At 43.0% G+C, this 25,407-nt stretch overlaps 2 protein-coding genes across 4 annotated transcripts; both read right to left on the bottom strand.

Annotated features, from left to right (window-relative positions):
• Positions 1 to 637: 637 nt before the first annotated feature.
• On the bottom strand, positions 638 to 10,495 carry LOC139556595 (snake venom vascular endothelial growth factor toxin HF-like). 3 transcript variants are annotated; one of them, XM_071370737.1, is made up of 7 exons: positions 10,101 to 10,495; positions 3,154 to 3,187; positions 2,827 to 3,023; positions 2,576 to 2,655; positions 2,280 to 2,306; positions 2,045 to 2,110; positions 638 to 1,548 (listed from the first exon to the last, which is right to left on the bottom strand). In XM_071370737.1, exons 1-7 carry the CDS (start codon positions 10,185 to 10,187, stop codon positions 1,527 to 1,529), a joined length of 513 nt encoding a protein of 170 aa, XP_071226838.1. In that variant the 5' UTR covers positions 10,188 to 10,495; the 3' UTR covers positions 638 to 1,526. The 3 variants fall into 3 exon arrangements, with proteins under 3 accessions (XP_071226838.1, XP_071226836.1, XP_071226839.1); XM_071370735.1 differs by having other exon boundaries at positions 2,586 to 2,655; XM_071370738.1 differs by lacking the exon at positions 10,101 to 10,495 and adding an exon at positions 7,337 to 7,589 and having other exon boundaries at positions 2,586 to 2,655.
• A 3,868-nt stretch (positions 10,496 to 14,363) lies between these two features.
• On the bottom strand, positions 14,364 to 25,284 carry LOC139556593 (actin-related protein 10-like). Its single transcript, XM_071370731.1, has 12 exons — positions 25,089 to 25,284; positions 24,544 to 24,616; positions 24,348 to 24,430; positions 24,057 to 24,165; positions 19,680 to 19,855; positions 19,340 to 19,419; positions 18,340 to 18,375; positions 18,036 to 18,115; positions 17,767 to 17,840; positions 17,234 to 17,315; positions 15,932 to 16,133; positions 14,364 to 15,714 (listed from the first exon to the last, which is right to left on the bottom strand). Exons 1-12 carry the CDS (start codon positions 25,163 to 25,165, stop codon positions 15,533 to 15,535), a joined length of 1,254 nt encoding a protein of 417 aa, XP_071226832.1. The 5' UTR covers positions 25,166 to 25,284; the 3' UTR covers positions 14,364 to 15,532.
• Between the last annotated feature and the right edge of the window lie 123 nt (positions 25,285 to 25,407).

Raw genomic sequence — 25,407 nt, 5'->3', positions numbered from 1 at the left:
TAAGTTTAGGAGACTTTACTCTTTGTTTTAAAAAACAACGTTTATACAAATTGCGTTGTTTAAAACGAGTGCGAAGGAGAATTTACAAAGGAGGCGTTCCCTAACGGAAATATGCAGATATATTCTAGAACAAGCCAATATGATCTCGCTAGCTCGTGCTTGGCTCTGCCCATATCCTTGCTTGTTCTGCCCACTATGACTAACTTGTTCCCGTTGGAAACGACAGGCTGTTGTCTATCTTGGTTTAGTTATAAACATCTTAGGTAGCACAGTACAGGCATTTCGGCCGTCACTAGTTACCACAGCTACAAAGGCCCAAACCCCGCCCATTTCTACAATTTGTTAGCAATGTAACCATAAACCTAACCGCACTGCTAACCTTATGCCTAACCCTAACCTTATGACTAACCCTGACCAAAAAGCATATTTTTGTTTTCATGAATTTTCACGATATAGCTCATTTTGACTTTGTGTTCGTGGTAACGAGTGGAAACCTGGCATTTCGCCTGTATGGGGAATCTGTGATGTGAGACCATAGTGTGCTGTTACATGACATACTAGTTTTCAAGGGGAGGGCATCAGGACACACACACACACAGCATCAGGACACACACACACACACAATCGAAACAACCCACCCGAGGAAAATCTTATATTTACTCCTTTCCAAGAGTGTCAGTCAGACACATCATGACACTCAGTAAATGAACACAGCACATTCCCAAGACAAAGATGTAATTCTAACATAAACAACTCAAAATGTAATTCCCAGATGCCATTCCTGATACAGTGATCGCTATAAACTTATTTACATTTGAATATATTTCATTTTCATATATAATACAGTGGAATCCATATGGATTTGTTATTCTTCTCTGTCTGATGAAAGTTAGAGATATAAACATTATAGGTCTCGATATAACCTACAGTATGTCCATCCCTCCCTTTGATCATGCACTCTTCAGTTCAGAACATTCTGTACTGTAATATGATCATCATAGGGAGAGGTATACTGTGAAGGTGTCCGTTCTCTCCCTAATTCAGTCCACACCCATTCTGCATCTGTTTTAGCCTTCTTCGTTGTTGTTCCATACCAGATTGAAGCTAAGTCCATTTATTGGCCTAATGCTTTTCAAGAACACTGCCTGCAAGTTGCAGCTTAATCCCTTGTCCCTTGGCAATTGCTTATCTCCTGCCCTGCCGTCCCTCTGTCCGTCTCCTCTATGTCCAAGAGGTGGAGCTATTGTATCTGCTATTACAGTAGAATATCATCCATGTAAAAGTGTAAAAGTATTCTCAAGGCTGATATTGCGTATCCAGTATCAGAAAACTAAAGTTGTTATTACTCTGGTATAAATTGCAAATTGCAGTTTGGGGTTAGTGTATTTTCATGGACAATGAGTTGAGGAATTTTTGTATCTGGGGGGTAAACGAGTAGGTGTCTGGTTTCCCCCTATGCTGTCTTCATTCCACAGCTGAGTGGTGATTGGACAGCGGACTGGAAGGACGGGGACCCAAGTATCCAACTAGCTGTGTGGGTTCTGACACCTGCAAAGAAACAGGCAGAGTAAACGCTCCATCATCTGATGCTATGCTCACACTGTTAAAAGCATTTCTCTATTCCGCTTCTCTATTCCTCTTCTCTTTCTCTCTCTCTTTCTTCTCTCTTTCTCTGTCTCACTCTCTCAATTCAAGGTTGCTTTATTGGCATGATATTCAGGCAGTATGTATGGCCAAAGCATACCAAACATTTACAATACAAGACGTACATTACAGATTACGTACATTACAACAAAAAATATATATATATATGAATGGGAGTGTGTGTTGTCTTCGACAGTGGGAGGTCTGGGTCGCTGCGTAGTTCAGCTCCCACCCTTGAACCCACCACCGCGGCATGAGTATCAATATTATGCGTAGGCAATTAAGTTTCTCTCTCTCTCTCCTCTCTCTCGCTTCTTTCTCGCTGTCTCTCTCTGGTGTGTATCTCTCTGTGTGTGTAAGACTTCCCATCACCAGCTGAGGGCAGTCTAGTGCCACTTACTTGCCACAGTCTTTGGATCTTTTCCTGTGCTTCCTCCTCCTGGGATGGATCCTGACTCTGGGACTGCTGAAAAGGAGGGAAAGCAGTGGGGCTTGAGTTAACAAATCTACAGAAACAAACACGTCATTCTTAGGTAGTTACTATGTGATTACCATTTCACTATTACTGTACTGTAAAATAAAGTGCTACCCAATATCAGATCTGTAACCATAGAAGTAATCATTAACTTACTCACCTCTCATTAAAATGCATCTTCCTGTGTCTAAAAACAAGAGGACCGGTGTTATGAGTCTCATCAAGGTCATTCATATTCATTAGTGCGCACCATAGCAAAACATTTTGCAACGGCATATGAAAACAAGCATTTCTTATTCAAAACGGTCAGGGTAGTCCCTTCCCATTTTGGCCTGATTGCTTCCGTTTCGTTCCCAGTGAATACAACTCCGTTTTTAAGAGAATGTGCCTGGGTGAAAGAGCTATTTTGAATTACTTAGATAGCATTACATGTCAGATGACTTTAGGCTTTATTACCTGCACTCACAGGTCTGATGCTCCACAAACGTCAGCTCCACGTACTGCCCTGTCCTCTCAGTCGGAGTTATCCTCATCAACTGACACACATACAAACACACAGAGGAAAACACAAACACATGCATTGAGGTGTCCATGCGCTCAAAGATGTGGACAGGCATTGGGTGTTTTACCGGAACATATATCTCTTTAAGGTTGGAAGAGGGTAGCCCAAGGTAATATGTGGCCTCCTGACACAAAGTGACCCCCACCTGCATGGTGACGTTACGTGTGAGGGTGGGGTGACACTCCAGGTTCTCGTCTCCACAGCAACCAGCGCATCGCCACAGGGGCACGCAGGCAGGGCTAAAAATATATTCCACCCCTCCAGGGTACTCCTGCTCCACCTCCACCAATCGCTCCATCGAACGACACAAACTCCGCTCCAAGACCTCCCGGAACAGCATCACTGCAACAAGAGTTGACCAATGAACTATCACTCAGACCCAGGTTGATTGACAGCTGACCAATGTATTCACTGTCTCTAAGAAATATTAATAAGACGGTTACTTAATTTAAGGAACAAGAGAGGCACTTACCTCTAGAGTGTGGTTCCACTGGGGAGTGAGAAGTCTGGAATAAAAAGAAGGCGAAAAAATGCTATGTTATATTTCAGATAGAAGGAAATGACCACAGGTAGACATCACTGTGAACAACATAGCCAATACATAGTGACAGTTGACGCCCACTCAGTCAGTCACAGAAACGTCGACTCTGAACATATTTATTGGGCAGCGTACTCTTGTGGTAGAAAGAAAATGCTACAGCTGTGAGCAAGCAAGAGTTCTGTTATAGCCTATTTTCAGCTCAACCAAGGCAGAGGGGGCAGACATAATAATCTTACAGGGCCCCAGAGTCCAGACCATAGACTTATATCCAGACTAAAGCAGTGCAGTGGGATACTGTAGGATAGCAGGATCATCTCCAGTAAGAAAGAGAGAGAGAGAGAGAGAGAGAGAGAGAGAGAGAGAGAGAGAGAGAGAGAGAGAGAGAGAGAGATAGAGATCTTTCTCCTCAGGACCAAAGATTTTCTCTCCTTGTTTTCACGTACTGATTCCACCCACTCTGGGGCTTTTTGAGTTCCAATGAGAGTTGACAGTTCCGGTGAAGCCATGGTTTGGATAAGCCCAAAGTTCCAAATGTAGAATGATACCCCCTGTTGTTTTAATAAACTGTTACATGATGTTAATAATCAAGCTGTTTTGTGAACTTGAAGCCATGGAAAGGATAGTCTTGCTGACACAAGCTCGCGTTGCTTGCGTCAGCCGGGTTGATGGAAGGAAGCCATGGTTTCAACAAACCTTAGGCCATGCAACGAGAACGTCTGTCTATAAGGAGACACATTTTCCTCGGTGTTACAGTGCTGCTGAAAACCTGAGTGTTGTCACTCAGCAGCAACAAGAAGCAGTGATGTGGCAAAACTGCAGCCATCCATCTCTGTCGCCATAGTGACGCCGCGTAACCAACCATAGGCAACGATACATGACCGTTAGTCTCTTCCCACTGGCCACTAACGCACAAGTACAAAAAGGCATCCCAGGAAGTCTCTACTGTAAGTCTTTGTTTGGACACAGTGAGAGACATGTCTCCGGTCAGGAACTATGAACACAAACAAATACAAGCCCAGACAGTGAACAGGCAGCTCACAGAGACAATGGGAGAGACACAGTTTTAGAGTTCTCACAGTATTCTGCTAGCCATCCTTGACCTCACGGGGTCTCTCTTTCCCTCTCTCTCCTCCTCACTCGATTTCTTCCTGTCCTTTCTCTCTCTCTCTCTCTTTTCTCATCTCTCTCTCTCGCCCTCTCTCTCTCATAAGTTGTATTTTATAAATGTCAGTTTGTATCTCTGGATCCAGTGGTCCCATCTGGGCTGGTTTCAATGGCTCTAATAAATCTCACCATTAGCTCCTTTTTAACTGGCCTCCATTACATGTATCCTGTTGACACTAAGAGTTAATTTCTCTCTACGCGTTTCAGCTGGTTATTTTATCACACACAACCCCCTGAAGTGAGACGGAGGCGGTGGTCAGGTTTTGTAGTGATTTAGGTAGAAGAGTGGAAAGTCCCGGGCCCGGTTTACGAGTGATGTAACATGCGTTTCCCAAAACACCATGCAGAGAGAACGGTCGCTAAGTGTGACAGAAAGGGGGTACTGCTCTCAGCTTTCTCCATTCGAATCTAAATTCAAAATAAATTGCGCACCCTAGAATGAACTCAAAATCATTTTTACGACCACAAATAACCATAACTGTAGTGACCCTGTGTTTATAAACGTGGATTTTGACTTTGCCACTTCCGCATGCTTTTGTGGCACAGTCGATGCCACGTAGGGCTACGGGCCAGAAGTTTAAGGGTTTGCCAACCACCACGGACGAGCTCACTCTCCCTGCCTGTTTCGTGACAATACGATCAGAGCCGGATGAAGACAATGATTAGTTAGGGGGAAATCAGATTTTCAACATTTCGATGCCATATTTACAATTATAAAAAATATATGCTACACATTTTAATGTGTAATAAATCCCTTTTGTGGGGGAAAAACTCATCCTGATTGGCTGGGCCTGGCCCACCAGTGGGTGGACCTGGCTCCCAAATGAGTGGGCTTTTGCCCACCCATGGCTGCGCCCATGCCATGTGAAATCCATAGATTAGGGACTAATTTATTTATTTCAATTGACTGATTTCGTTCTATGAACTGTAAAATCTTTGAAATTGTTGCATGTTGCCTTACCAGTGTCTCCCGACCCCTCCTGTCTCAACCTTCAGTATTTATGCTGCAGTAGTTTATGTGTCGGGGGGCTAGGGTCAGTCTGTTATATCTGGAGTATTTCTCCTGTCTTAAGTATGCTCTCTCTAATTCTCTCTCTCTTTTTCTTTCTTTCTTTCTTTCTTTCTCTCTCTCTCAGAGGACATGAGCCCTAGGACCATGCCTCAGGACTGCCTGGCCTGATGACTCCTTGCTGTCCCCAATCCACCTGGCCATGCTGCTGCTCCAGTTTCAACTGTTCTGCCTGCGGTTATGGAAACCTGACCTGTTCACCTGCTGTTTTCAACTCTAGAGACAGCAGGAGCGGTAGAGATACTCTGAATGATCGGCTATGACATTTACTCCTGAGGTGCTGACCTGTTGCACCCTCGACAACCACTGTGATTATTATTATTTGACCCTGCTGGTCATCTATGAACATTTGAACATCTTGGCCATGTTCTGTTATAATCTCCACCCGGCACAGCCAGAAGAGGACTGGCCACCCCTCATAGCCTGGTTCCTCTCTAGGTTTCTTCCTTGGTTCTGGCCTTTCTAGGGAGTTTTTCCTAGCCACCGTGCTTCTACACCTGCATTGCTTGCTGTTTGGGGTTTTAGGCTGGGTTTCTGTACAGCACTTTGTAACATCAGCTGATGTAAATTTGATTGATTGATTAATTTATATTTTTGTTCAGTATATATACACAGTACAACGATTTAGGAAAATCATCAAGATTGCTCAATAAGGTCAGAGACTTATTTCCATTGGTGTCCCTATTTTTGACATAAATACATACGTATACAATTATGTAGACACAGGCACATTACAGAGACACAGACACATTATGTAGATACAGACACATTACAGAGACACAGACAATAAATGCTCGACATTCAGATGAGTATTACAATTCCTACAAGCTTGTTTTGGCTGGTCTGTAGCTTATTCTTTAGATGTTTGGGGCTGCTGGTGAACAATGATGTGCAGCATAATCAAAGTGACACTGGACTAGTGCACCTGCCAGAGTCTTTAGAGCAGGAGTGTCAAACATACGGCACGTGGGGGGGTCTAATCCAGCCGGTGGGTGGTTTGAATATTTTGTTTAAATAGGCTATAAAATAAAATAAAATACAATTGAAACAAAAACAATTTTTTGGGGAGGGGGGATGAACTCAATATACTTTAAAAGGAATAAAAGCAAATCGAAACTGTGTAGAAATGATAATGGACTTATATTCTTGACAGTCCAGCTCGCTAATAATCACTAGACAGTCAGGGAGAATCTAAAATGGAAAAAACACTGGCTAGACGACAATTTTTTCCACATTTTGATTGCAAGGAAATATAACCAAATGTGACCCACAGGAAAAATAGGTTTGACACCCCTGCTTAAGGGTGTCTATAGCTAGGTTTCCATCCAATTGGCGACAGATTTTCATGCAAATATTCAAAAATCTGCATAAAAACATTATGCACATTTTCCCATCAGAGTTGTGTTTCCATCAAATTGACTTGTTGCGGATAAAAGTCTGTGTGTAAATACATAGTGTACAAAAAATATTTATTTTAAGGTTAAATTTCCATGCACCAAAAAAAAAAGTTAAATGGGGTTCCATCTAATTTTCAACTCAAGGCCTACTGATGGTTTTGTCACTAAAAATGTTGCATAGGTATAGCAAATGTGCCCACTCTGGTATTGGCACGTGTGCTCTAGCCAACAGCTTGCAGATACAGTGCAGGTATTGTTTACTACATGATGAGATTATTATGGACAAAGGTGTGATATTATTTTTATTTGTCAAATAGCATCCAAGCATTGATCATCATGTCACCAGAATAAGACCCTCGATATTTATTGAAAGGAGCATCAAGTTCATCACCGTGCACTTTCACCACCCTGTGAAGTTCATCATAATGTATTTCATCTGTAACCGAATAAACTGCATGGTTTCCAAAGTGGGAGGAACACTCACCATGTCGTCACGCGTGACTCCAAGTTTAATTCAATATGATGCTTGTGATATCGATTTGTTCGCATAAAGGCGTTCTCCGCCGCCATTTCTCGCATAATAGCTTTTAATCGACGCAAAAAGATCCCGCCATGTCTAGCGATCAAATGATCTGTTTGCATTCATATAATTGTGACGAAACTTCCTGTTTCCATTACAGCTGTCATGATTATTTTATATGGTACGACTTTACTCGCATTAAAACTGGATGTCAAGCCATTTTGAGGATGCTGGAATGATGTTTTGGATGAATGTGCGCATGTCTACAGGATACATTTGATGTAGCCTAAGCAGATTAAAACCTTGTGACTGGTCGTGTTTAAAAAGTGAAATGATACATAGTTAGGCTATAATGAAGCGTTAGGTTCCAGGTGCTTGAGGTATAGCTGCTCGTATTGGAGAGGAGGCAGAGGGCGCGTTAAGCTTTCCTGAATAACTGGGCCTGTCAGAAGCATATGTCGCCACGTTATTATAGGACGACTTGGGAGAATGATGACCTGCAACAGACAGCGTATCTCAGTATCAGAAGTTTAAAAAATACAGCCAGGCTGGCCAGCTTATTGTGCCTTTCTAGATCGTATAAACTGTTGAGAGTAGACCCACCCACTGATCCAAGTGGTATGAAACATTCAAATCACAGGGCTATTGCGCTTTTTTTCAAATGACATTTTCACTGCAACCTAGAGTGGAATTTTGTACTCACTTGAAAACAATAATGCAATTATTCATTGCATTGTGGGGTTGTAGGCTGCTAGTATAATTGTATTGTCCCTAAGCAATATCAATGGGGTACCTTTTTGAGCTGCGTGTCTCATGTCTTCACTGTTCTTTCATGCGCAATGATGCACCTGGCCTCCACCTACCACTATTGTCACTATGAATGGTGGATAGAGGCCAGGATAAACAGTTAGACTGGTAGACTATATTGACATGTGGTATAGTAAAAGTTCGAGGCGGAAAAGAGTTGCGCATAAGGTAAGTACCAAAACGCCATGATATAGGGGAGGTGCATGTAAGCAGATGAGGAAATTAGGCTAGGATGGAAAAAATTATATAGTAAAACCTGCAAAAGAGAGAATGTAAACCAGGGGAAAAACGCACTACCCTCCCGTGCCCAATAAAAAAAAACACACAACCCTCCCCAAACAAAAACTAAAAGTTTGACAACACTCCTCTATTTTGGACCATAGTACACTTCACATACATGGAGGCTACAGTGGTACAGTTCCTCGCTTGAGCAGTAGTGTGACAATGACGCTGCAGACCCTGCCGAGTGCATCGCATTAATGTGGGTTCCACATCTCTTCTCATTCATCTGTACTGATCTGAAAACACTGGTCAGCTGACAGTATCACCAGTCCTGCTGTTCCACAAGGAGAAGGGGAGAGGATGCCACTTTTGATTGTTGAGATACATCCCAAGTCTCAATACGGGTCAGGCGTTGCTACAGGAAAAGGAGGCACCTGCGTAATGAACTTTTACCGTTACGTCCCTAAGAACCAACCCATGTCCCTCCACCTCTCCCTGCCTGCAACACCACAGTGCTTTCATTGTGTATGAGACTTGTACTTTACATGTAATAAAGAACACATTTTATACATCTTTATCCTCTTATTTAGGACGTCCTCCTATTCCACCGTGTGATCGACGGGTCTCTATCTCTCCTCTGATCCCAGCTCCCTCCCTCCACCCGACAAAATCATGATTTGTTTTCACTATCGATCCCCAACACACTCATTCGGTCTTACATTCCCAGCTACAACATTAACTCATCATTACTGCATTATTTGGTGCGCCCTGTCCATACGTTTGGTGCCACAAAGATATTGCACCAAATATGTGTGTACGTTCCCAGCTGTTCTCACTTTCAGACTGTAGCGTTTAGAAATGTAAATATCATCCATCTTCTTGTGACATATCTGCTCCGTCCCAGGTGGTCTAGCCAGCAGCTGCAGATGGATATCTGTTTCTGTGACTTCTGCTGCTGTAAATATCTGCTCGCATGAGTAATTAGCAACACGCTGTCGCGATAAACAGCACAAAGCATCCCTGTATAAACTATTACGTCGGTATAAACTTTAAACTACATTTCCCAGAAAACCTCAACAGCCCAATGCAGGTGGTCGCCACTCAGTGTCTGTTGAATGTGTTGCTAATGCGTTTGTAGACTGACTACTGTAATACCCTGATCGTTATCCATTATTTATCTTGATGCCACTTCAGTATTAGGGGGTCAATATACGCTAGGAGAGGATTAACTATATTTTACGATCTCCCTAATGTTGAACTCACTGTAAAAGTGAGTCGTGATGACAAAAAGTGAGATACTGTATTAGAAAAAAATAGCTCTAAATGTGACTCATTACTTTTTCACGTGAAGTCGTAATGGGAGTCACATTTTGGGGCCAGAGAAGAAATTGGAGATACAGACATGTGAAGCAGTTACGAACTCACCTTTTACAGAGAGTCCAGTTTGGAACATTGCATACAATAAAGTACAAAATTAATAAGGTGTTACTTGCTATATTAAAACTAATAGGAAGATGTATAGCCTATCATTATTTGTTTCTGAGTACAGAGGTTTTCAAGGAGGCTGAACCATTGTTTATCAAGAACTAAAGCCGAATGATATCATCACAACATGACAAACTGTATTAACCATTTACACAACACATGTTCGTTGTTGTCCTTGATAGTGACAGGCTATAAAACAGTCATACTACTTTACCTGAGTAGGTGCCAAGTGGAACATAAGAGTTGCCAAAATCTGCGAGACGCCGACGAGATTGTGCATCTTGAAGGAAAAAGTGTTCATTTTTTGCAGTCAAATTTTTACAAAATAATTTCACTGAATCTGAGTGGCTGTCGGCATTGACAGTCCTGAGTCAAGGTAAAGAGATGCGCGTATTATCGACCACTGTAGAAATGACGCGATTACAGAGTGAGCGACCCTTGTATGACTATCGCTGCCGGTGAAGAGCAGTCAGAGTAGGACTGACTTTTTGTAAAATACTATATTGCAGCGCTTGGATATAGCCTAATCTAAAGGTGATTAGTGAAATTCAATTAGGTTACTTTCACTAAAGTGCTTATCAAAGCTTTCCAGTGTCCCATAATGTTATGTCTTGCTCCAGACCCCCCCCCCCTCCTCCGCCCCCCCTTCTCTCTCTCTCTATCTCTCTCTCTCACACGAACACTTTCTCCCCACTTACAGTACCAGTCAAAAGTTTGAACACATACTCATTACAGGTTTTTATTTTATATTTTAAAAAACTATTTCTACATTGTAGAATAATAGTGAAGACACGAAAACTATGAAATGACACATATGGAATCATGTAGTAACCAAACAAGTGTTAAACAAATCAAAATGTATTTTATATTTGAGATTCTTCAAAAAATCCACCCTTTGCCTTGATGACAGCTTTGCACACTCTTGGAAATGACTCATTATCTCTGAATCCCTTTGCGTGATGATTAATTAATACAGCAGATGTGTAATTATAAGTGATAGGGTATGATACTTAGTGATTTTTGATGAAGGAATGAACATGATAGTTCATTATTGAGACATGTGCAGGAGAGATATGACAACATGCCAGTCCTCCCTCGCACTGAAGTCTTGATTGTTTACCTTCAGCCTCTACAAATTCTCATCATCCATTTATTTTCCAAGATAATGAATGAATTAGGATAATGAACCAGATATGTTGCTTTTTCAAGTGCTCAAAACACTTCATAAGGAAGGAAAGCACATCATCGACTTCCAATCTATGCTGTATTCTCAGAGCTCATTTTTACCACCCAAGTTAGAGTGAGTTAGAGTGAGTTGGTGCTTCTGACCCATCGCAGCGGCGAGTCTTTACAGTGGGTAAGGGTGAGTAGATTAGAACCCTCCTCTGCCAGTAGACACAAACACACCTTATCTGTCTAGACGTGGGATGGAGATGGTGCGTTTACACGACTGCAGGAATGAAGGAGGAGGATCCCTTTCAGACATTCTGCTCATATTTGGAGTGGTGCCATGATAACCTCATCATGTCTGGGGTAAGACCCGACAGGGACCACACTCTGAGGGGCCAGTGTACATACACAATTCACTGTGCATGTGCCATTCATAGGCCATGCTACTCACACCTAGAGGGAAAGATGACCTTGTATCTCCATCCATGATAACGGTACAGCTCTGTTATTAGTTCAAAGAACAACTCTCACACCTGATGATGATGAATATGCCTACTGGGAACCGACGTCAGTTCAACGTCTATTTTTTACCTACATTTGGTTGAGTTGTCGACTAATGTGAGGTCAATGTGAAATCAACAAACAAATTCACCATCACATTGGAATTTGGTTAAAAGTTGGGTGAAAAAAAGAAGAGATTCCCTTACGTTGATCAGTTTTCCACATTGATTCACATTGACATTTTTGGTTGAAATGATGTGGAAACAACATTGATTCAACCGGTTTTTGCCCAGTGGGCAGTTACTGGTAGTGGACCTGTGGAATCATCATACATTTCTGTTGTTAAAACCAGAGTGATAGACAACCGGCTAAATAGGTCGTTTTGTTTTGAATGAGGAGAGATAACCAGGATAGATGATGCCCTCCGTCTTACACATCTCACTTATCACACACTCTGGGGTGTTTGGTGTGTATACAAGAGTGGTAGACACTGTTATCCTTCTGAGTGATGTATACTGTATACAATGGTTTGACTCTTTCACCACAGGCCTATAATTCATTGAATTGGGAGAAATCCACAATATGAACGAAAAGAACAGTATAGCAGTCAGTCGGTCAGCTTTTTACTCGGGGAGGGCCCTATAGCGGGGTCAAAGTTAACAGCTGTGACTTTCTGTCCCTGGGAACTGAGTTGACGCCCAAGTCCCACTCCCATCCCAGCCTCAGTGACTTGTGATTCCCCAGTCTCAGAGGAGGGAAACCGGGAAATGGAGACCAGGCTTGGTGGAGTTTTCCCAGGATAGAGCAACAGCAGGTGGGACAAACGTTGCAAAATTCTGGGAACTTTCAATAAACTCCCTGGTTTTCCCGAAAGCCCAGTTGGAGGATGCCTGGAATCAGGAGGGAATAAGCAGGAAACCCGGAACCAGGATTTCTGGAAAAGCAGGGAATTTTGGGAAAGTTTTGCTGCAACCCTAGGTGGGACTGTTCTATATGAGTGTCTCCTTGGGATACCCATCTCCTCATACCCAGATGTGGACAGAGACATTACAGAGAGAGAGGGAGAGAGAGTAGGAAGGCACTCAACAAATTAAGACGGATATGTGCCGAGTAATTGTGCACAATCTTTTTCCTGGGACATATTTAGAGGGTGGACGGGCAAAACAAAATATTTAAGTACCTTTGAACGGGGTATGGGAGTAGATGCCAGGCTCCCAGGTTTGTGTCAAGAACTGCAACGCTGCTGGGGTTTTCAAGCTCAACCGTTTCCTGTGTGTATCAAGAATGGTCCACCACCCAAAGGACATCACTATTAGGAAGGTGTTCCTAATGTTTGGTATACTCAGTGTATATCATGTGTATATGACGAATAAACAAACTTGAACTTGAACTTGAGAATAGAGTTTGCCAAGAAGTGCTTAGTCAGATTTCTCCTAACATGGAGTGGAATCTCAGGAGAACAGGAGTGTGACCCTTGAGGGGTCTGGGTCGGGGAAGTCTTGTTGGGTTCACTGTCACTAACATACAGTATAGGTGGTCCTGTAGGGCCACAGGGGAGACCCCCACAGAGATAGCTCCGGGGCTGATGAAAGAGAGAGACATGTTTTGTGTGTGTGTGTGTGCGTGTGCGTGTGCGTGCACTATTGGTGTGCATGTGCATGTGTGTATATCGGTAGAGATGAAGTCAAACTGGTGATTGGTCTCGGAGTCTGAGGTGCAGCAGAATTCCCCAGAGTCTTTGCCAATCTTTTGGGTAATGACGCCACATCAGTTCAGACACACAGTAGCAACCACCTAAACAGTTTATGATTTACGTGACGTCTGAGGGCAAACAACCACAACCTCAGACACACACACTTCGGTTTCACTATGGCGCCTCCTTGTGGGCGATAAATGTTGTACCCAAATCCTGAACATTTTAGTGTTAGATTTCATTTTCCCCAGACAGTATATGGATCCCAATGCCCATATGGGATCTATAATCAACTAGAATGACCAAACCTGATCAGACAGGTACGTTCAGGGTTGATTTAATGATACAGTCAAACACAGGCACAAAGGGATCTCGGCAATATGATTGCACATCATTGTGGAACTCGGGAGTGTGTGTGTATGTGTAAGCTGATATGAATGCAGGAGGATAGAGAACCTTGAATCAAAAACAGTCACATTGCATGTATTGCACACAATCATACGCGATGATGGTGCTGTCCTTTTTTCATACCAGAAATAGATCATTCATGTTTCAAACGTAGTGTAAGCACATCCAATGACTTGCAGGTGCTAGGTTTAAAAAAAGAAACTCATGAAATAATGAATAGACGCCCGCACAATGGTGTCAGTGACTTGGTGCATTATGGTCCCATAGTTTTGCAGCGTAACAAATCAACCCGAAAACGATGAAGACCTTAAAATGTTTATCTGTCGGTCTTTGACAGAAAAAGAGTCAAAGCCACTTGGTGTTTGCTTGCCAGACTCACTACTGTCACACAGTATTAGCAGTACCCGGCACTTCATGAGGATTACTTTGGCCTGGTGTTCGTTACTTTAGAAGAGGCTAGGAAATACCCCTAATCTAGCTTCAAACAATACCCCTGACTGCTGTCTCCTCACATCCTTAAAGACCGAATATTATTCATGTTCTCCAGTATGCGTTTTAACAGTGAAGCAAGCTGTGGGAATATCAGTGTGAAACATCACTCGAAGAGTGAGAAAGAAGTCTCATGAAAGACTGAGGGGGCAGAGCGACATCAACAGACAAGACGGGAAAGACAACACTAAGGAAAAGGATACGGGCAACAGTGTGAACGTTTCAGGAATGTTTATTTAACGGTATTTGAGTTGACGCATTACAGATATGAGCTCTTGGGAGATTGAAACGGATATTGCAATGTTTTACATGGCAAAGAAGAAACAATAAATACATGGCTAATAAAACACTTCATATTTGCTGAAAAACAATGCCTGGGGTAGCAGTCACAGTGACTACATAAAGAGCAACTTGACAAAGCAACATTTGAATACTGAACTGCAATGCATCTGGTTCACCTACAGTACATTTTCTTACTGACAGGTTCCAAATGCAGCTCAACAGCATGTTTTAACATGAAACGCATCAGTTCGGCAGAGTCAAACCAACACTTCTGCCTCAAGGGGAGGTCAACACATGGCCACAAATCAAGACCGCCTTGTTTACAAGGATCTGGGCCAGGAACTGATCTACGTGACCTCTGAATCCATGGCCACAGCACAGTTCTCTCATATAAAATGCTGACTACCGTATCAGTGAGCTGTAGCTTAGCGATAAGAGTGAGCAGAGTCTGGATGGCAGTGTGGCATAGGTCAGGAGGAGTCTTACAGAACAAGAACAGGCACATAAAGGCGGACAGAACTAAAACTACAACCCCCATAACCCACAGCCGTCTGGGGGTTGAGATGCTGGGTGCATCTCCATAGTCTACCGTGACTTCATGGCCTTGTCTCCATTGTCGCAGGATTTTTCCATACTGCTCTCACCACCACCAATTCTGTTCAGTGCAGATGAGGGGAAGGGCATTTTTTTATTTTTTATTTCAACCTTTATTTAACTAGGCAAGTCAGTTAAGAACAAATTCTTATTTACAATGACGGCCTACCCCGGCCCTATGGGACTCCCAATTACGGCCGGTTGTGATAAAGCCTGGAATCGATCCAGGGTCTGTAGTGACTCCTCTAGCACTGAGATGCAGTGTCTTAGACCGCTGCGCCACTCGGGAGCATTAGAGGAAGCCACGATAGACTATTGAGACGTACCTATAACATCTGGTAGGTCTAACTTTTTATGTCTGGGATGAGTTTGTCGTGTCTAGTGTGGACTACGTCCGAAATGGCACCATTTTGCCCAGGACCAGGGCCCAAAGTAGTGTACTATTTAGGGTACAGGATGACATAGATAGCAGATGCAGACTAGAAGTAGACACTGTCTGATCTGGTGGTTTATTTCTCAGTGGAGAAGGCTCTCTTCATGAGCGGTGGTGGGGTCTTCCCTGCATCATATACTGATTCTGGGGGTGGGGAGCTGAGACAGCACCAGTCAGGGATACGGCCTGTCTGGTTATAGTAGTCACGGGACACGGAGCGGCTACCCAGGATGTCCTGCAGTGCTCCAAATATTGCTCCTACACAGGGAGAGGAAAGCAGGAGACACAGGGTTATTCACAGCTGGTTTAGACCTAATCAGTCTGGGGGGGGGGGGGGCAGGTTGATCTCTAACTCATGGCCACTAGCTGTAGTATCAATCACCTCGCAGCTAAGCTACTATTGTATTCCTACACCCATCGGATCCATACAGCTCTACAGTGTCAAGGCTGGTTATCAGACTAATCTGTGTCTCACCTCCAAGCCATGCGGTGCAGTTGGGTTTGGCTGGAGGACTGTGCAGCCTGAAGCTCTTGGTGGCCAGGGCGTCGCGGTACTTGGGTTTCTCCACCAGGAGGCGTATCTCAGCCAGGAGCCGGTGCAGGAAGCCAGGCAGCATGGCCGTGCCCCCGATGATCACCAGGTTCTCAGACAGAGCCTTACGAGTGTCGATGGGACACTAAGGGGGTTATTCAGATGGAAACACACAAGTGGTTACAAATGTATCAAATCAGTCATATTTTCACAAATGTCCTGTTCACAAAATTAACAGCAAGCTGGAATTAAACTCCCAGGCTTGTTATTAATGTCTATGGGACAGAAATGGAGGTTAAATAAGATTTTGTTTTAAACATGATCAGAAATGTTTCAATGAATCAAATCATTCAAATTTAGTTCATTTCCGCGCCACTAAATCAGTTGTACTTGCTAAGTGCTTCACAGCAAACTGTGCCAAGCAGAGGCAGCAGTGGCAAGAAAAACTCTTTAGGGCCTGGGTGGGAAGAAACCTAGAGAGGAACAAGACTCTGACTAGCCAGGTAGAAGTAGTTCAGCATCCATGCAGTATGTCCGTAATGTACGCATGTACTGAAATTAGAGAGGAAAATGGTCACGCAAGTTTATAAATGCTGACATAGGCTCACCTGGACATGAGCATGATAAACGAGGTTCAGGTTTCTGACTTCCCTGCCGCCCTGTTACTCCCGAGCAGGACAGAAGTGCTGGTCTCTCAGGAGAGAAACCTCATTGACATTGTAAACTGCAGAGAAGTGGAGTGGACTGTTAACTAGCTTCCTGCGACTGCCTGTCAAACTAGTCCACTGAGACCAACGAGTGCTTATGGTACTGTGCTTACAGAGTGAGTGCAGCACAAGCACTGGGCCAGCAGCAAGAGTAATGGAGGCTGCACTGCCTATTGAGATTAATGGTCTGTCGTTGGCCTGATCAGGCTCCTCTCAAAGGAACCAAGCCGATTTCACCTCGGTGAACCAGAGTCTGGAAGTGTTGCTATGGTAACAGGGTTAAAGTAAGTCTCTCGTACGTTTCAGGGGGAAGCGTTCTTCATCACAAAATGGAAAATAAGGAAGGAAGGAATTATGGAATGGCTGATTTTAATTAGAAGACGCAGATGTCTGATGAAAGGCCGTTGTGACCGACGCAACATTGTGCAGTAATTACTGATGAAGACAGTGTTGCAACTTACAAATTCAGTACCCACATATTTCGGCAGCATCTCATCTCTTTGCTGTTCGAGCAGAAAGAAACCAATACAAATGTTACCTTGACCAGAGCGTCAAGCACCAGAGAGGCCACACTCTTCTCCTCGTTGTCCTGCTCAAACAGCATCTCCATCACAGAGTCCCTGCAATAAATCTGAATTGTATTACGATTCCTTACAAAACAGAACCATCACGTCACTCAAAGAGTCCCTGCAATAACAACCCTTATTTCAATTCAATAAACATTTTTGGGACCCCAAGGGGAAATTGCAGCGTTTCATTAGCCGCTGCTGAGAAGAGCAGACAGACACTCGTGATGAATGACCTTGCAGAGACAGCCCAGATTCAATAATAGAAGGTGACCCAGATATTAAAGAGGAGACACAGAACCAAATATCTAGGTTTGGAAGTGCACTGGACATGAATGAAATGGACAACCCATTTGCCGTGTCTTGTCATTGTATCATTACTTGTAGTCAGTTGAGGATATGTTCCATATTTGAGGATATTTTCCATAGTTTCCCACATTGCTAGTGTTAGTAGAGCGTAACAGCTATTCAGGGGGGTGGGGGGGACCAGAGGACAAACAGCTACCTGATTGGTCCCTTAATATGCAGAATCTTCTCCCCATCCAATGGGTAATCAACATCAGGGGGTGGTGTTGGACGCTACAAGGGGAAGAACATGGATGTGAGGGCCTCAAATGCACTGGACTATAATACTCACTATAATACTCACCACACCAACTTTAATGAAAGGCATTTATTGGAAGAACACAGCAATAACTACTCTTTGAAATACCGGACACAATCCAAACATAGTCATGACTGACTGCCCAGTTTTGGGGGTCAAAGATCACTGACCTCAGCCGTGCCGCCCAGGTTAAACTTGGCCTCCTGGATCTTCAGGCCTCTCTGTAGGTCACTGATGAAACAGGTCCTGACTGGACAACAAGACAAACAGCATTAGAGGGTCTACGTGAATATAGTAGCACCAACACCACCAACATACATGAATGGGGTGTTTGAAAATATTTTCCCTTTAGCTGCCCTTTGTAGCAAAATCCATTTCATTTAACTGCCAAACAGGAATCCCGTCCCAGCATTGTCTGTTTTGTCTGTATGAAGGCAATAAAAAAAATGTGGTTTCAGTCTCTTTTGAACATACCCTTGATATCCTCTACAACCTCCTCTGGGATGGAGCCTGGGAAAGAAAGACAGGATGAAAAGAAAGTGACTTCTTTTTCTATGACCCACTTAGCCTTCCTTCAACACAAACCTCACAGAGCCCTTAATTTCACGTCAATGCTTCTGCTACTGTACTAAACGATTGAGTCTCGTTGCAATCGAACGGGGCACGCCATGGGGGGTGCATCTGAGACAAGGAGCGGAAACCGCAATCGACTACGGAGGCGCACTCATGGGTTTAGGAATTATGGAGAAAGTGAAGAGAGTATCCACTCTTGATAAGTGCAGAGCAGTTTACTAGTCCCAATTTGATATATACCTTTTACCTGCTCCAGATCTGTGTGCTACAGTTTAATGTATGCATTCATAACAGTCGAACCAATGCATAGTCTACGTTATTCATTTGACTGTAACACACTGCCGTGGTTCTGCAGTGGTGTGGTTCAGTAGTGCAGAGAGCGAGGCGGTTTACGCTATGCCTGTTTTAATTATTGATGCCTATCCGAACTGCCTAGCCCTGTGTCAGCTAGCTAGAGAGCTACTGCTGCTCTTCGTGATGATTCACTCTCAGAACGGAACAGAACAGAACCCCCAGGATGCAGTACAGAAGGAGAGAAAGAAGGCCATGTGTATATACATAATTCAAAAGAGAGAAATAGCGGGTCTCGCCTTCCTTTCACATCACGCCATAACAAGGACTTCTGAATACAAAATGCTGCATGATTGATTCACCCGGAGAGCGATTATAACTTTCATTCCTTTCTTATAACAACGGAACACCAGCATCACCATGAAACTCAATTTGAAAAATGAACAAACAAGATTGTCAACAACAGCTATTCACAACGCAAGGTAAAGCCACAAGAGGATCCACGGTGGTAGCAAACTAACACAGTTTATACAATGACAAAGCACTGCGTCAGTTGTGAGGTAAGTTGCTGGTGTTATTGACAAGTAGGTTTCTGATGTGGGGTTCTTACCAATGACTGTAGGCAGACTCTGTCCAGTACTGGAGTCTGAGTCTACTGTACACTGTTCCACCAGGAGCCCATCCAACTCCCTGAAGGGTAGAAAACACACAGCCACATAGAACAAAGGGGGACAAGTACCTCTGAAAGCACACACCTTGATACACTTCATTCTGTCAAGGCCGGCAAAACAAGAAACTACGGCTTGAAAAGCACAGTTCTCAAGAGGTGAACAACAGGTTGTTTCCCTGAAGTTTAGTATGTGAGGCAAGCAAAGTAACACATACGCCGACATACTTCACATGATTACGCCATCAAAAAAAACTAAAAAACACACACGCACACTACTTACTTATGAATGGCCTTTCCACCCAAAGGCAGAGCTTCCCAGGCTGGCAGGATGGGGATGCACTCATACACAGGCAGCACCAGTGTCTCCGTGTAGCCACAGTCCATCACCAGGCCTGAGTTGATTCCCAGAGACATTATGGCCATGAGGTGGCTGGGGGCAAACAGCACCGAGGGCACCTTGGAAACACAGATGCATCATGGGTAAGACTACTGTTAGGAGTGAGCAATATGGAGATGGCTCCATCTAGCTTCTCAATTGGCTTAGGGGAGCATTGCATTCACCATTTTGCTTACACCTATCTAGTCAGGGTGGATAGGGTTTTTGTACCAGGTTCATTACATCAGCAATCACCTGCCTCCGGCAAAGTGGTTCAAGATATATACAGTTGAAGTCGGAAGTTTACATACACCTTAGCCAAATACATCTAAACTCAGTCTTTCACAATTCCTGATATTTAATCCTAGTAAAAATTCCCTGTCTTAGGTCAGTTAGGATCACCACTTTATTTTCTGAATATGAAATGTCAGAATATTAGTGGAGAGAATTATTTATTTCAGCATTTATTTATTTCATCACATTCCCAGTGGGTCAGAAGTTGACATACACTCAATTAGTATTTGGTAGCATTGCCTTTAAATTGTTTAACTTGGGTCAAACAGTTCAGGTAGCCTTCCGCAAGCTTCCCACAATAAGTTGGGTGAATTTTGGCCCATTCCTCCTGACAGAGCTGGTGTAACTAAGTCAGGTTTGTAGGTCTCCTTGCTCGCACACACTTTTTCACTTCTGCCCACATATTTTCTATAGGATTGAGGTCAGGGCTTTGTGATGGCCACTCCAATACCTTGACTTTGTTGTCCTTAAGCCATTTTGCCACAACTTTGGAAGTATGCTTGGGGTCATTGTCCATTTGGAAGACCCATTTGCGACCAACCATTAACTTCCTGACTGATGTCTTGAGATGTTGCTTCAATATATCCACATAATTTTCCTCCCTCATGATGCCATCTATTTTGTGAAGTGCACCAGTCCCTCCTGCAGCAAAGAACCCCCACAACATGATGCTGCCACCACCATGCTTCATGGTTGGGATGGTGTTCTTCGGCTTGCAAGCGTCCCCCTTTATCCTCCAAACATAACGATGGTCATTATGGCCAAACAGTTCTATTTTTCTTTCATCAGACCAGAGGACATTTCTCCAAAAAGTACAATCTTTGTCCCCATGTGCAGTTGCAACCCATAGTCTGGCTTTTTTTATGGCGGTTTTAGAGCAGTGGCTTCTTCCTTGCTGAGCTGCCTTTCAGGTTATGTCGATATAGGCCTCGTTTTACTGTGGATATAGATACTTTTGTATCCGTTTCCTCCAGCATCTTCACAAGGTCCTTTGCTGTTGTTCTGGGATTGATTTGCACTTTTGCTCCAAAGTTCACTCAGCTCTAGGAGACAGAACACGTCTCCTTCCTGAGCGGTATGACGGCTGCGTGGTCCCATGGTGTTTATACTAAAGGTCGACTGATTAATCGGAATGGACGATTAATTAGGGCCGATTTCAAGTTTTCATAACAATCGGTAATCTGCATTTTTGGACACCGATTATGGCCGATTACATTGCACTTAACGAGGAGACTGCGTGGCAGGCTGACTACCTGTTATGCGAGTGCAGCAAGGAGCCAAGGTAAGGTGCTAGCTAGCATTAAACTTATCTTATAAAAAACAATCAATCTTAACATAATCACTAGTTAACTACACATTGATGACATTACTAGTTTATCTAGCTTGTCCTGCGTTGCATATAATCGATGCGGTGCCTGTTAATTTAACATTCAATCACAGCCTACTTCGCCAAACGGTTGATTTAACAAGCGCATTCGTGAAAAAAGCACTGTCGTTGCACCAATGTGTACCTAACCATAAACATCAATGCCTTTCTTAAAATCAATACACAAGTATATATTTTTAAACTTGCATATTTAGTTAATATTGCCTGCTAACATGAATTTCTTTTAACTAGGGAAATTGTGTCACTTCTCTTGCGTTCTGTGCAAGCAGAGTCAGGGTATATGCAGCAGTTTGGGCCGCCTGGCTCGTTGCGAACTGTGAAGACCATTTCTTCCTAACAAAGACCGTAATTAATTTGCCAGAATTGTACATAATTATGACATAACATTGAAGGTTGTGCAATGTAACAGCAATATTTAGACTTATGGATGCCACCCGTTAGATAAAATACGGAACGGTTCCGTATTTCACTGCAAGAACAAACGTTTTGTTTTCGAAATGATAGTTTCCGCATTTGACCATATTAATGACCTAAGGCTCGTATTTCTGTGTCATTATATTATAATTAAGTCTATGATTTGATAGAGCAGTCTGACTGAGCGGTGGTAGGCAGCAGCAGGCTCGTAAGCATTCATTCAAACAGCACTTTCCTGCATTTGCCAGCTGCTCTTAGCTGTGATTCAAGCATTGCGCTGTTTATGACTTGAAGAATATCAACTCCCAAGATTAGGCTGGCAATACTAAAGTACTGTAACGACCCTGGGTTTATAAGCGCGGAAATCGACTCTGCCGCACGAGCACGATAGTGCGCCGGACCTCGGGCTAGAAGGTCGAGGGTTCGAGACCTGCTCCCTACCTGTTTCATTACATTGGTGTCAGAAGTGATCGAACCTTGCATCCACGACAGTGCGTGTGCTTGGCCGGTGAGCTAGTTCCTGTAAGACGTAGAGTCGCAAGCTAGCACAAGGAGGGAGTAGTGTAACGACCCTGGGTTTATAAGCGCGGAAATCGACTCTGCCGCACGAGCATGCTTTTGCGGCACAGTCGATAGCGCGCCGGACCTCGGGCTAGAAGGTCGAGGGTTCGAGACCTGCTCCCTGCCTGTTTCATTACAGTACCTATTTGAACATCCAATAGTCAAAGGTATATGAGATACAAATGGTATTGAGAGAAACAGTCCTATAATAACTACAACCTAAAACTTCTTACCTGGGAATATTGAAATCTCATGTTAAAAGGAACCACCAGCTTTCATATGTTCTCATATTCTGAGCAAGGAACTTAAAAGTTAGCTTTTTTACATGGCACATATTGCACTTTTACTTTCTTCTCCAACACTTTGTTTTTGCATTATTTAAACCAAATTGAACATTTTTCATTATTTATTTGAGACTAAATTGATTTTATTGATGTATTATATTAAGTTAAAATAAGTGTTCAGTCAGAATTGTTGTAATTGTCATTATTACTGTTGGAATCGGCTAAACTTTGAACATTGAGATATTAAATAAATGATAGAGAAGAAGCCTTGGATAGGAAGAGTGGAAGAGAATGGGTTTAGTGTCAGAAGTTAAGGGTTCTCTGTAAAAAGCCAGAAGGCTTTGGAATGTGTTCGATGGAGGAGAGGAGAGCGATGTGTTGATATAGGGAAGACAGATGGATATCTGTGGATTAGGTGAAGGAGGGGTTGAGGTCAGGTGAGGTCAGTTCCCCTTAAAGGAGTAATCAGGGTTAGTATCTGGTTAGCTTCTTTCTCTTGGGCATAAACTAAGGACTGGAGAGAGGGAGTGTCTTAAGTAGGATGTATATAATCAATGGAGAGAAATGTTTTGCTGTCTGATTACAGCTGTACAGAACCTTTGGGAAAAATGTAACTTGGTTAAAGCTTCTCTAGTGTCCGTGGGTCATTTACTCTGAAAAATAAGAACCTAACATTACAAATATATATATATATATATAAAAAATTGCAGATTAATCGGTATCTGCTTTTTTTGGTCCCCCAATAATCGGTATCGGCGTTGAAAAATCATAATCGGTCGACCTCTAGTTTATACTTGCGTACTATTGTTTGTACAGATGAACGCGGTACCTTAAGACGTTTAGAAATTGCTCCCAAGGATGAACCAGACTTGTGGAGGTCTACAATTTTTTCCATAGAGGTCTTGGCTGATTTCTTTAGATTTTCCCATGATGTCAAGCAAAGAGGCACTGAGTTTGAAGGTAGGACTTGAAATACAGCCACAGGTACACCTCCAATTGACTCAAATGATGTTAATTAGCCTATCAGAAGCTTCTAAAGCCATGACATCATTTTCTGGAATTTTCCATGCTGTTTAAAGGCACAATCAACTTAGTGTATGTAAACTTCTGACCCACTGTAATTGTGATACAGTGAATTATAAGTGAAATAATTTGTCTGTAAACAATTGTTGGAAAAATGACTTGTGTCATGCACACAGCAGATGTCCTAACCGACTTGCCAAAACTATAGTTTTTTAACAAGACATTTGTGGAGTGGTTGAAAAACGAGTTTTAATGATTCCAACCTAAGTGTATGTAAACTTCTGACTTCAACTGTAGATCAGTGGTCTCAGACAGTACCTCAAACTGTTTGAAGAAGACCTTGGTGAGAGTTTCTCTGAAGTGGGAGGGGCAGAGGATTGACTCGATGATCACCACTCTCCGGTCACGAGGGTTCACCAGCAGATGCCTGGGCGGGGCAGGAGGGGAGTAGACACAGACATTTATTCTAGACTACACAGTCACTCAATCATCCATGTTGTTATGACCTGGGCTGCATCTCCAAAATGGCTTCTTCCCCATGGATACTTTCAGGTTCTCTCTATCCATGTGTCAGTCATTGCACACACTACTTCGTCAAAAGAGCCTCACCTGAAGTAGAGCATGTGGATGAACTCCTTGAGGTTGGAGTAGAGCTCCTCTGTGTTGATGTTGTACTGAACTACTTTGATAGACTGTGACAGAAGACACACACCGTCAGTAATGGTTATAGGTCAAGGTTGTCCATTTTATCATGGTCTGTCAATAAGTTAAATAGCACTAGTCATTCGCTCAGTAACTAACTCACCTGTTGTTGTCCAGGCTTCTGGATCTCGCTGGGAATGATGAACCTGGGGCCCGTCTCTCCAGCAAAGCCACATCTGCATCATCATACAAAACCATTTAGTTTGGTGGGTGAAATCATTGGCACTTGTCAGACAGTGTCAATACTCATTGAGTCCACATTCATTGACAAAAGGCCTTAGTGCGTGTCAATATACAGTACAGAAACAGAAGCAGAGTTGTCATTGAGGGTCTCATCTGTTTCTCATATGACCTGCCCCGGGCGCCATACTGCTGCTGTTCGCCAGATAGCTTGCTAACGTTAAACATCATTGCTAGCCCTTTTTCAGCAATAGCATATTACTAACACATTTTGGCTAACTAAATAACGTGCTTTAAACAGTGGACACTCGGTCTATATTTACTTAAATCCATGAAACCTCTGATTGATGTTCATTACTTAGCAGTTATAACTGCCAGTGGCCAATGTTGCTAACAGTAGATAACGTAGTCAGCTAGCCAAAGTTAGCTATGCTAGCTAACAACATAGCTAGCTAGCTAAATACTCACTTTGTGTAGGCTGCTCCTAAATCAATGACTACTGCAGTTTTCTCCCCTCCACTCCCCAACCCTTCAAACAAGGGCATTTTAACGTTTATATTTATTTAATCGTTTCCAATCTGGAGAATTTACTAAATATACGACATGCAAGTGCAATGACATTAATCCCTGTAGGGTTGGGCTGTATCCTTTCAGCTTGAGGAATGACGTCCGTGGAACTCGCCTGCTTAAAAATAGTTGCCCCTCTGTAAATACATTTATGGGATGATACTTTTATGTTTTAAATGAAATCACACCAACATTTGAAATACATCAAAAATCTACCGGT

The sequence above is a fragment of the Salvelinus alpinus genome, chromosome 27 (genome assembly GCF_045679555.1).
Source record: "Salvelinus alpinus chromosome 27, SLU_Salpinus.1, whole genome shotgun sequence".
NCBI lineage: Eukaryota > Metazoa > Chordata > Actinopteri > Salmoniformes > Salmonidae > Salvelinus > Salvelinus alpinus.
The sequence above is the reverse complement of the archived record's forward strand: the minus strand, read 5'-3'. Positions and strand labels throughout refer to the sequence as shown.

Coding starts and splice junctions, on each gene's coding strand:
- LOC139556595 (XM_071370735.1), bottom strand. CDS start 10,187: ATGAACACTTTTTCCTTCAAGATGCACAATCTCGTCGGCGTCTCGCAG. Junction 3,188..10,100: donor TCCACTTGGCACCTACTCAG/GTAAAGTAGTAT, acceptor TTTTTATTCCAG/ACTTCTCACTCCCCAGTGGA. Junction 3,024..3,153: donor AGTGGAACCACACTCTAGAG/GTAAGTGCCTCT, acceptor CTCTTGTTGCAG/TGATGCTGTTCCGGGAGGTC.
- LOC139556593 (XM_071370731.1), bottom strand. CDS start 25,165: ATGCCCTTGTTTGAAGGGTTGGGGAGTGGAGGGGAGAAAACTGCAGTA. Junction 24,431..24,543: donor AGAAGCCTGGACAACAACAG/GTGAGTTAGTTA, acceptor CTTCTGTCACAG/TCTATCAAAGTAGTTCAGTA. Junction 19,856..24,056: donor TCTTCTTCAAACAGTTTGAG/GTACTGTCTGAG, acceptor TGTGTTTCCAAG/GTGCCCTCGGTGCTGTTTGC.